The sequence below is a fragment of the Armigeres subalbatus genome, chromosome 3 (assembly GCF_024139115.2).
Source record: "Armigeres subalbatus isolate Guangzhou_Male chromosome 3, GZ_Asu_2, whole genome shotgun sequence".
In the NCBI taxonomy this organism is placed as follows: domain Eukaryota; kingdom Metazoa; phylum Arthropoda; class Insecta; order Diptera; family Culicidae; genus Armigeres; species Armigeres subalbatus.
The window spans coordinates 395,083,352-395,095,115 of NC_085141.1; the positions used below are offsets into that span (position 1 = coordinate 395,083,352).

The 11,764-nt window shown below is 42.2% G+C and overlaps 1 protein-coding gene across 1 annotated transcript; it reads left to right on the top strand.

The window, feature by feature from the left end:
* Positions 1-6,334: 6,334 nt before the first annotated feature.
* On the top strand, positions 6,335-7,572 carry LOC134223973 (caspase-1-like). The gene is made up of 2 exons (XM_062703190.1): positions 6,335-6,574; positions 6,631-7,572. Exons 1-2 carry the CDS (start codon positions 6,531-6,533, stop codon positions 7,466-7,468), a joined length of 882 nt encoding a protein of 293 aa, XP_062559174.1. The 5' UTR covers positions 6,335-6,530; the 3' UTR covers positions 7,469-7,572.
* Positions 7,573-11,764: the final 4,192 nt, after the last annotated feature.

Genomic DNA, 11,764 nt, shown 5'->3' on the forward strand with positions numbered 1-11,764 from the left:
TCTTTTGGCGTGTGTACAACTTGTTCTGGTCAAGCTGGGGTGGGTTATTATTCTAATTATTATTTTTATTATTATTTATTCAGACTAAGGCCGAAGTGGCCTGTGCGGTATATAAGAGTCTTCTCAATTCGGCTCGGTCCATGACTACACGTCGCCAACCACGCAGTCTACGAAGGGTCCGCAAGTAATCTTCCACCTGATCGATCCACCTTTCCCGCTGCGCACCTCGCCTACTTGTGCCCGTCGGATCGTTGTCGAGAACCATTTTCACCGGGTTACTATCCGACATTCTGGCTACGTGCCCGGCCCACCGCAGTCGTCCGATTTTCGCGGTGTGAACGCCTCCACGTACCGTCCGCCATCTGCACCCCACCATAGATGGTACGCAGCACTTTCCTTTCGAAAACTCCAAGTGCGCGTTGGTCCTTCACGAGTGATGAAATGGCCAAATTTTGCGTTACGTGATTAGTGAACTTTCTTTAAGAAAAATTCCTTTGTTTACGCTACGCGTAACCTGATATATGTTCACCTCCATAGTTTTTTGGTTCAGAAAAAAACAGAATGTTTTTTCGTATAAAAGTTTACATTTCTAGGGCCCCCTCCCTCTTTCAGAGTAACGTAATCTTTAAATATTACATTATATACTTTCAGTAAACATCAATTAAATGTTATTAGATCTTATTTGTGTTAATATATACTGGAGACACATAATTGGAAAAGCGCGTACTCTTACCCCACCTAATGTGCACTCTTACCCCACCGGTGGTAAGTTTTTCAGATGTCTTGCAATAAGGGTTCTGCTTAAACGAATTTAATTAATTCCATTATTTTTTCCACTGGGTAACATAAAGGAAGAGTATACGAATCGTTGACATTGATTTGATATGCAGAAGCTTGTTTCATAAGGTCCCCATATTCGATTGAAAACTAAGTGCGTACTCTTGCCCCACTCTACTCTACTCTTCTTTAGAAGACTATCTCATATTATAACACGTTTGCATATAGTGAATTCAGTGACGCAATGAAAAGAATAAGTTTTGACTCATGGCAAATATGTTTGAGCTAAACTTAGACTTATTATTATGTTTGAGAAGAATATGGAAGAATATGGCGCTGAGTTGGCACGGCAAATGCTGGGTAAAGCGTACCATTGGTACTTCGCGTACCTGAAAGCCTTTTACTCAGCAACTCCTATCCCTATCCCCGTGGCGCTGCCCGGGATACGAGCAACCTTAGAGAAGATCGGGTAACCAACCCCGGTAGGAACTATGGTCGTATGCTGATAGGGAAGGGGGGTTTTGTTCTTCCGGAGGTGCAAATCTTATTGAGCGTCTGTTTTCCATGTCAGGTCGGCTCACAACAGCGTCTCTCCTCCATGTTAGGGCGGCTGATCATCGTCCAAGCGCCAGCGAGGGACTCTCATGAAACTGTGCACCATGGTTCACCGGAAATAAGGAGGAATGGTCCTCCGGAAAATTAGGGGTTTGGGTGTCAGGCCCTGCAAGCCAGCAAAAAAACTCACGCAACGAACAATCAACAAGAGAGTACGGACCGGAACCATCGGCGAAGACCACTGCGACAAAAAGGGACTAGCGATTGAAACTCGGTTCGTGGAACTGCAAATCTCTCAACTTTATCGGGAGCACACGCATACTCGCCGATGTGCTCAAGGACCGTGGATTCGGCATCGTAGCGCTGCTGGAGGTTTGCTGAAGGGATCAATGGTGCGAACGTTTAGAGGTAATCATACCATCTACCAGAGCTGCGGCAACGCACACGAGCTGGGAACAGCTTTCATAGTGATGGGCGATATGCAAAGGCGCGTGATCGGATGGTGGCCGATCAATAAGAATATGTGCAAGTTGAGGATCAAAGGCCGGTTCTACAACTTCAGTATAATCAACGTCCATAGCCCACACTCCAGAAGACTTGATGATGATAAGAACGCAGTCTACGCGCAGCTGGAACGTGAGTACGACAGCTGCCCAAGCCACGACGCCAAAATCATCATAGGAGATTTGAACGCTCAGGTTGGCCAAGAGGAGGAGTTTAAACCGACTATTGGAAAGTTCAGCGCTCACCGGCTGACGAACGAAAGCGGCCTACGACTAATTGATTTCGCCGCCTCGGTATCGGTACACCTGGAGATCACCACTGCAGACAGAATCACAAATGGACCACGTTCTGATTGATGGACGGCACTTCTCCGACATTATCGACGTCAGGACATATCGTGGCGCTAACATCGACTCTGACCACTATCTGGTGATGGTTAAACTGCGCCCAAAACTATCCGTCATCAACAATGTTCGGTACCGACGACCGCCGCGGTACGACCTAGAGCGACCTGACGTCACCACTGCATACGGGCAGCATCTCGAGGCAGCGTTGTCGGAAGAGGGTGAGCCTGATGGGGCCCCTCTTGAGGACTGCTGGAATACAGTCAAAGCAGCCATTAACGACGCAGCGGAGAACAAAGTCGGTATGTGGGACAAAGTCGACGGAACGATAGGTTCGACGAAGAGTGCAGTCAGATTCTGGAGGAGAAGGACGCAGAGCGGGCGGTCGCGCTGCAGCATGGTACCTGGTACACGTGGAACGTTATAGACGGAGCGGAGACAGCATACCCGCCTTTTTCCGGAGAAGAAATGCCGCCTGGAAGAAGCGGAGGCGAGGAGATGGAACAGCTGTGCTGTTCTCAAGATACACGCAAGTTCTATCAGAAGCTCAACGCATCCCGCAAAGGCTTCTGTGCCGCGAGCCGAAATGTGCCAGGGTAAGGATGGGAGCATCTTGACGGTCGAACGTGGTGATCGAAAGGTGGAAGCAGCACCACGAGGAACATCTTAATGGCGCTGAGAGTACAGGCACTGAAAGTCAAAGCAGCGGAGGAGATGACTACGTCAGTTTACCGGACGATGGAAGCCAACCAGCCCCCACCTTGAGGGAAGTTAAGGATGCCATTCAACAGCTAAAGACCAATAAAGCAGCTGGTAAGGATGGTATCGGAGCTGAGCTCATCAAGATGGCCCCGGAAAAGCTGACCACTTGCCTCACAAACTGATAGTCAGAATCTGGGAAACCGAATAGCTACCGGAGGAGTGGAAGGAAGGGGTTATATGCCCCATCTACAAGAAAGGCGACAAACTGGAGTGTGAGAACTTTCGAGCGATCACCATCCTTAATGCCGCCTACAAAGTGATATCCCAGATCATCTTCCGTCGTCTGTCACCATTAGTGAACGAGTTCGTGGGGAGTTATCAAGCCGGCTTCGTTGACGGCCGCCTGACAACGGACCAGATCTTTACTGTCCGGCTAATCCTTCCAAAATGCCGTGAATACCAGGTCCCAACGCACCCTCTGCTCGTTGATTGCAAGGCGGCATACGACAGTATTGACCGCGTAGAGCTATGGAAAATTATGGACGAGAACAGCTTCCCTGGGAAGCTTACCAGACTGATCAAAGCAACGGTGGATGGTGTGCAAAACTGTGTGAAGATCTCAAGAACACTCCAGTTCGTTCGAATCGCGCCGGGGACTAAGACAAGGTGATGGACTTTCGTGCCTGTTGTTCAACATTGTGCTAGAAGGTGTCATGCGGAGAGCCGGGTGTAACAGCTGGGGTACGATTTTCAACAAATCCAGTCAATTTATTTGCTTGCGGATGACATGGACATTGTCGGCCGAACATTTGCAAAGGTGACAGAACTGTACACCCGCCTGAAACGTGAAGCAAACAAAAGTTGGACTGGTGGTGAATGCGTCAAAGACAAAGTACATGCTTGTGGGTGGAACAGAGCGCGACAGGGCTCGCCTGGGAAGCAGTGCTACGATAGACGGGGATACCTTCGAGGTGGTCGAGGAATTTGTCTACCTCGGATCCTTGCTAACGGCTGACAACAACGTTAGTCGTGAAATACGAAGGCGCATCATCTGTGGAAGTCGGGCCTACTACGGCTCCAGAAGAAACTGCGGTCGAAAAAGATTCGCCACTGCACCAAATGTGTCATGTACAAGACGCTTATAAGACCGGTTGTCTTCTACGGACATGAAACATGGACAATGCTCGAGGAGGACTTGCAAGCACTCGAGTATTCGAGAGACGGGTGCTTAGGGACCATCTTTGGCGGTGTGCAAGAAGACGGTGTGTGGCGGCGAAGAATGAACCATGAGCTCGCCCACTTCTACGGCGAACCCAGTATCCAGAAGGTAGCCAAAGCCGGAAGGGTACGATGGACAGGACATGTTGCAAGAATGCCGGACAGCAACCCTGCAAAGATGGTGTTCGCTTCCGATCCGGCAGGTACGAGACGGCGTAGGAGTGCAGCGAGCGAGATGGGCAGACCGTGTATTGTGGCGTCAAATTGTTGATTCAGTGTTATCTGTTTAGATGTTAACTAAATAAATGAATGAATGGCGCTGAGTTGTGAGTGCAGAGTATGGAAGATTAACTAATTATCCAGTAAATTACGTTTAAATTATTACATGACAAATGTACCATAGGTCTCAGTTTTTTGGGATTGGGCAATACACGAAAACATAATTAATCGAACAGCAGTAATGGAATCCGACTTGGTATAATCAACTAATCTCCTATGCTCACACCATTTGATTCACATGAAGTTTGAAAAGCTATTTCTTACATTGAATGTCATTTATGTGGAAACTCAATTCAATTAATGTTTTATTCCAGATTATAATCATTTTATTTGACTATATGGTAGAAAACTCGTCATTGATACTAAGAAGACATATTTAAAAAGAAAGATTTATTTTTTTTAAATCTCGCCGACAATTTAAAGTGCTAGTGTGTTATAGTTGTGCACCCAATATTAGAGTCAAATTATAAATATATAAAAAAATAGAACAAAATAGAAACAATACTTCGGTATCTTCGGTATCACGTAGGTATATAATGAAAATCAACGTTTCGAATTTCAAAAACGGGTAGTGGTCAAAAGTTTCATCTTCTCGAAAAAAGTCCCTATGCAAAATTTCGCGTCGCGTTTACTTTGGCTTGCCCCTAACGTGCACTTGAAGTTTTCGGAAGGAAAGTGCTGCGTACCATCTATGATGGTGGGGTGCAGATGGCAGACGGTACGTGAAGAAGGCGAATGAACCACGAGTTCATATCGCAAAAATCGGACTTCTGCGGTAGGCCGGGCACGTAGCAAGAATGTCGGACAGTAATCCGGTGAAAATGGTTCCCGACAACGGTCCGACGGGAACAAGTAGGCGAGGTGCGCAGCGAGCAAGATGGATCGATCAGGTGGAAGACGGTTTACGGAACCTCCGCAGATTGCGTGGTTGTCGTCGTGCAGCAATGGGCCGAGCTGAATAAATAAAATTTTATTTTCGCTGTCAAACATTTATCGATATGACATTTGAAGACATTTCTTCAGTATGAATTTTGCCAGAATGCCGTTTTGTGGAATGGTTCATTTGGCATATTCTCAATTGTAGTGTAGAATAGCAGCAGTTTGGAAAACCATAATTGCTTCAAACAAACCTTTTATTATATCTGGCAAGCGAGCTTCTTTATTGAACAGATTATTTCTTCCTTGCCCCTTATACCGGGACTCGACTTTAGTACGAGACACTGAATACAACCTTATTGTCAATTGTTATGGAATTAAATGGGATGGTACGAACTCGTCTTATGACATATGAATACATTCCACTAAAAGCTCGAAATATTTTTTTTAGTAAAAACTTTTGGCCATAACTCCTGATTCCATAGTCCAATCCGGCCCGTCGAATGCAACTTGTATATCGGTTAATAGTAAGTGTCTGGAAAGTTGGCGAGACTTTTTGCGCACACACATACATAGGTACACATACATATACGAGCTGTGTCGATTTGATATAAAACACTATGGGTCTTAGTATACTTAGTACATACGAAAAAGGCAAAACAATATATTTACAGACAACATGGCAACTCGTCGAGCTGAGTTGAATAATTATGACCTTCGACATAAAAAATGTAAATTTTACGGCCTTTCTGTACGCCTAGTACGAGAATCACGAAACCTAAAACTACGATTTTCGCACCTTAGGCTTCATTTGCTTCGTGAGATTCAAAGTAGCTAAAACTCTTTAAAAATATCGTACTACGTGACTCGTCTTGCTCGAGTTAAATCAAGCTAAGCAGTAAAGGAGAATCACAAGCCACATCTAGTGAAAAGTGCATTACAGATGATATACTTTCTATTAACCAAACAAAAATTTCTTATCAGTTCTTAGAACCGTATGTTTATGTGGAAAGAATTCGCGACCACCGGGGTTCGTGTCCGTCATCTTATCTCCACAGTCGCGTTTGTGGTTAGGGACGTTGTATATATGATAAAACCTATCGTGTTTTCGTGCTTATCAGTTTACGAAAGCTTCGATTTTATTCCGCACCACTGCCTTGAAGAGGCAACATTTGATGACGGATACGATAAACCAGCTGCGGCAATGGGAAAATTTAGTCTTAATCTGGCGAAGGTGCATATTGGATCAGCAAGTAATCTGCAACACTCAGGATCATGGATGTAGGGGATGAGATGGATGTTGTCGGTTTCGGGAGCAAGTAAGTCGAATTAAGTTCCTTTATTCCGCATCGTAGTGAAAATTTTCTCTTTTTAGATCCAATGAATCATCCAGGAAACAAGAGCGTGGTGTTTCTAGGCCCGCTCTCGAAGAGTACTATGACACGTCAAATAAGCATCGTGGTGTTGCATTGGTTTTCTGCCATATGAACTTCTCGACCATGGCTAAGCGAAATGGTACCGATAAGGACCGTGATGACATCTGCAATGCCCTGTATGGCTTGGATTTTGATGTACGCGTATTCGACGATCTTAGCCGCAAAGAAGTTCTGGAGCAATTGAAAGAAGTTTCTAAACTAGATCACTCGGACAATGACTGCCTGCTAGTAGTTGTCATGTCACACGGCGAACAAGGAGTGCTCTATGCCAGGGATAACAAATACAATGTGGATTCGTTGTGGAAGAACTTTGTGGGAAATTCGTGTCCATCTTTGATTGGCAAACCAAAAATGTTTTTCATCCAAGCTTGTCGCGGAGAGCAGTTCGACGAAGGTGTAACTTTTGCATCGTCAAATGCGCCCAAAGACATGGTAGACTCCCGTCATGAACCGGTATTGTATTTGGTTCCGGCCATGGCTGATCTACTGGTGATGTACTCCACTTACGAAGGGTACTATTCTTGGAGGAATCCACGGCAGGGTTCATGGTTTATACAGTCTCTCTGTACTGAGTTGGACGAGCAAGGACGGGTGCGAGACTTGTTGACACTCCTTACTGGGGTTACGAGACGAACCGCCTACGAATATCAATCCTTTGTGCCACAAAACGAGAAGATGGACGCCAAGAAACAGATCCCCAGCATTGTATCGATGCTTACGAAAACTTTTTATTTCACTAAAAAGACTAAAAGTAAAGTAGTGACTGACATCGATTAGGAGTGGGATCTCCTGTTCCTTAGTGCATGCTGTTGTAAAAGTGTATTTTTTTCAAATAAACTTACATTGGAAATAAAGAAAGCACGCATGCTCTTGGAAATTGATATATTGAATTGTGATGGTTATTGAGGAACCCCATATTTAGCAGTTTTAAGGTACGCACTTTTATTTTCAATCCGTAATGTTATTTTTCTTTAATTCTTTGTCTTTATATTTCTTTGTTTAGTATTTTCTTCATTGGACTGTACAGTCTTAATGAAGTCTGATGGAGATAAGCCATGTAGCTAACTCAATATGGCATAAAAACTCCACATTTTTTCAACATCATCACAAGACAAAAACTAAAAACAATACAAAACATTAGGCGTACGGAATACAAACATTCACTTATCATAATAAAATATTCATCCTAAGAAGTCCATGTAGGTTCATCTGATTCATTACAGTTCTCATCTCGTCCCGTCATTGATGAAGTCCGTGGCAATTGAGAAAAAAAAACAAAGGTAGAAAAATTCTCCAATATGGAGGTGTATGGACATTCACTCAACTCACCTTCTGGTCCATTTCGACTGACTTGAAGTCTATGTTTGAAGGTTGCAGCAGATGTGTTGAAATCGGAAAGCTCGTAAAATTCGTTGAAGCTCCTTGACATAAACCCAATTGGGTCATGTAATCCATATTCGGTGTTCCTGGCATCAAGTCTAAGAAACTCTCGTCGTCGAAGGATCCGTTCCGGAGCATATAGGCCCAGCTGAGACAAGCTGGTCGGCGAATCGATCTCTTCTAACAGTATTTTTGCAACGAATACAGCTTGTGAGCATTACCTTCTTTGCTCAAGGGTTTCGATTCCAAAAAGTCTACAGCGATCCTAATATCGTGACAAATTTGAAGGATCACGCCAGGTAAGCACTATGTGTTACTTAACCGCTACTATGCCGAGATCTGCTGTGGTATTCTGCAGCCAGAATCCACACAGAATCAATTATCTTTATTTTTCCATTATTCATTGTTGTTGCTTGTCCATCTCACCGTGAGTCCGTGTCGTGAATCCAATGACCGTTGCATTGTTCGGTTGCCATTAATCTGGGTACGTTGGAGGCACGGCATACGAAACCAAGGCACTACCCAAGTAACAATTCTGTAAACGTTGGGTTTTATATGAATTTTAATAAGGTTTTATCGTGGGAATAATTAAAGCCCATTGTTTTATGGTGGTCATAAACAATGCTATCGAACAAAGGTTTTATATCCATAAAACTTTTATAAATCATGTTTTAAAACTAAACTTTTGCTAGCTTTGAAGTTTTGATAATAGTTTTATTATTGCTTTCAAATGCGTCATAAAACCAGTTTGGGTCACTGCTTTAAAACAACTCAACGTAACTCGATCTATTCGCCATGTTGAATTTGGAAAGCAGTGTTGCTGTATAACTTATACCTGAATCATGCAATAAGGCGCATAAAAGATTAGCATATTTTACCGACATAATGTGAGTGACATGTGTTTCTGATAAACTTAAGATGCTTCTCATTTACCTGATTAAAAAAATGACTAAAAAGCGACAGGTAAAAATCCCTGGTCCTAAGAATCTCCGGTGTTATCCAATAATGCTAATAGAGGTTTGTCAAAACAATTGATTTCTGCCAATATTAATTATGTTCTATGAGCAGGGTTATTTGGAAATTATTCAACTGTAACTCTTATGTTTTGATATTGATTTGAGAAATGAGACACATACATATGAAATGCTGTTAAATATATGCACTTAATTGGATTGCGGCTTTTCATGAAAAACCGATACGATGCAGAATCATTTTAATTCACGATGATTTCGATTTTACGGTTTCTAAAAAAGGAAGAAAACATGAATGAGTAATATTCCACATATTTGTAGATTCACTAATTTCAGGAAATTACTAGCATTCGTGGATTTCTCATACGGATCCGCAAATCGACCGAGAGCTTTTATTTCCACAGATTTGGCATCGTTGCCCGTACGATGAAAAAGTGCTTCTGGCCTCAGCCACTAGGCTGCATGTTATTGAACCGAAGGCCATCTGTTGTAGGGAAGTGTAATCATGACAAAGTTTTATAGCATGTTTAAAACGGTCATGAAGTAACCAATGAGAATTATTAAGGTTATCACAAAAGCCATTGAGCTATTTATCGCCAGATTTTTGTTTTAATAAAACGGAATGTCGCCATGTTGAAATAATGATCAACGTCATAGCAGTGATTAAAAAAAAATCATCAATTTCGATCAAATAGACTATTTTATAGTGGAATTAAATTATTTCTGAGGTTTTTTGATAGAAGCATGATTACTTTATAACAAACTATTTGAAATTGAAATATTTTGAGAAACTTGGAAAATTATTTTATTTCCTGTTTTCATGTGATTATTCGATAATTTCGAAGCGCGTTGATTTTAAGCTTCTACAAACTCAATATTTACGATAAATTTGGTTGCGCATGTCATTCTGTTGTATGAACTACTTAAATAATGCTACATTTTCAACATCAAATCAGAAACATTATTTTCCACACATCAGATTTACATAGGGGACATTGTTATCTATTGAAAATAAAAACAAAGGCAATCGAATGACAATAAATAAAATCCATAATATGAAATTGAAACAGTTTTATTGTTACTCTTATGATGGTCACGACAACCTCTTATAGAGTATCAACAAATCCAATACAATGTTTTATTGTAGTTTTATCACTACTCTTAATACGGTTTTAATAACTTCTTCTAGGTTGGTCCATTAGGCCGGAAGGCTATCTTAATGATGTCATGAAAAGGTTTTGGTGGAGTTATAAGTTTTATTAGCAACTGGTCATGAAAACCTCTTATAGAGCATGATAAATCTTAAAATGTCACTTGGGTATCGACACGGGGTCCGCGACGCTAGGCATAAGTACGTTAGGTATAATGGACGTTTGGCATAACGGACGATAGGCATAATGTACATTAGGCATAATGGACGTTTGGCATAATTCTGCCTTCTTTATGTCATAGGCTATTCTTTGGGTCATTTTATGCCTAACGTCCATTATGCCAAACGTACATTATGCCTATCGTCCGTTATGCCTTACGTCCATTATGCCTAACGTATTTATGCCTAACGTCTTTATGCCTAACGTACTTATGCCTAACGGGGTATACCCATCGACACGTATGTAAATAAATTTTCACTGTAAACTGTTGACGTCACTGCTATCGTTGCTCGGGACGAAGCAAGCCAACGCTCTACGATTCAGATTGGCCTTCTTTTGCACTCGTTCATCCTGGAGAGCAATCACGTTACTTTTGAACTGTCATTTTATTTTACGAGCCTACCTTGATTCTGTATACCGTGCGTTGGAGGAATGCCTCCGAGAAGAACAATTTGTCAGTCGTCATCAGACAGTCGTAACGGTAAGGGCGCTCTCCAACACGCCACCGCATAGGCATCCGGCAACTGACGAGGATTTGTTGGAGGGGTTGGGAATCGAACCCATGACTATTCGCTTGTAAGGCGAACGTGTAGCCAACTATGCTACAGGACCCCTTAATCCGTAATGTTAATGTGATATTCAAAACTGGATAAAAGGATTTTTGTCCTATTGCTAAATTTCATTATGTGTTTGCTTTGGCATCTCATAATGTAGGCCAAGTTTCTTTTCTTCTTCGTCTTCTCAACTTGGTGTTATTTAAGCATATCACAGTTATTTATTTGATAGCTTTTATATGCCTGCCATTGTATGAATATGTATGTTGCGTGGCAAGCACAATGGATAGAATAAATAAGATCAATCATTAGTGTTGGTAACTCGCTTGCGATTCTGCAGGAAGAGCATCGTACTCAAGTTTTTCTCGCAGAATCGCATCATTTCGCTCATTCGCCGAAAAATGATTTCTATCCAAAAACCGTTAATACCAAATCGAAGCGTATTTTATGTTTACACACAGGATGGAGAGCTTATTCTCGTCATGGTTGGCACTGCTTGTTCTTCAAATCGAACGACAGCCCAACTACTGATCCCAACCAAGTTGTTTGTAACATATTGTTTAGAGCAATGATGCTCAGTGTTTTGGGCGATTTTATCCTTAATTTGCTTCTCACACAATGAAAATTAGCTTACAAGATAGTACTTGAACGAAAGCTTTTAAATATATCTATCAGCTGAGGGTATCAAATGGATGTTGGTTTGAAAATCACCAAGTACGGAATGGTTAAAACAAAAATTTACATTGTAATCTTACTTTGATCAAGTTGTTCCAGTCTACTGCTTCTACTCGGCTTCTG

Bases quoted from the DNA above. Each gene is read 5' to 3' on its own strand.
- LOC134223973 (XM_062703190.1), top strand. From the start codon at position 6,531: ATGGATGTAGGGGATGAGATGGATGTTGTCGGTTTCGGGAGCAA. The intron at 6,575-6,630 runs GTAAGTCGAATT...TTCTCTTTTTAG, and splicing joins GTTGTCGGTTTCGGGAGCAA to ATCCAATGAATCATCCAGGA.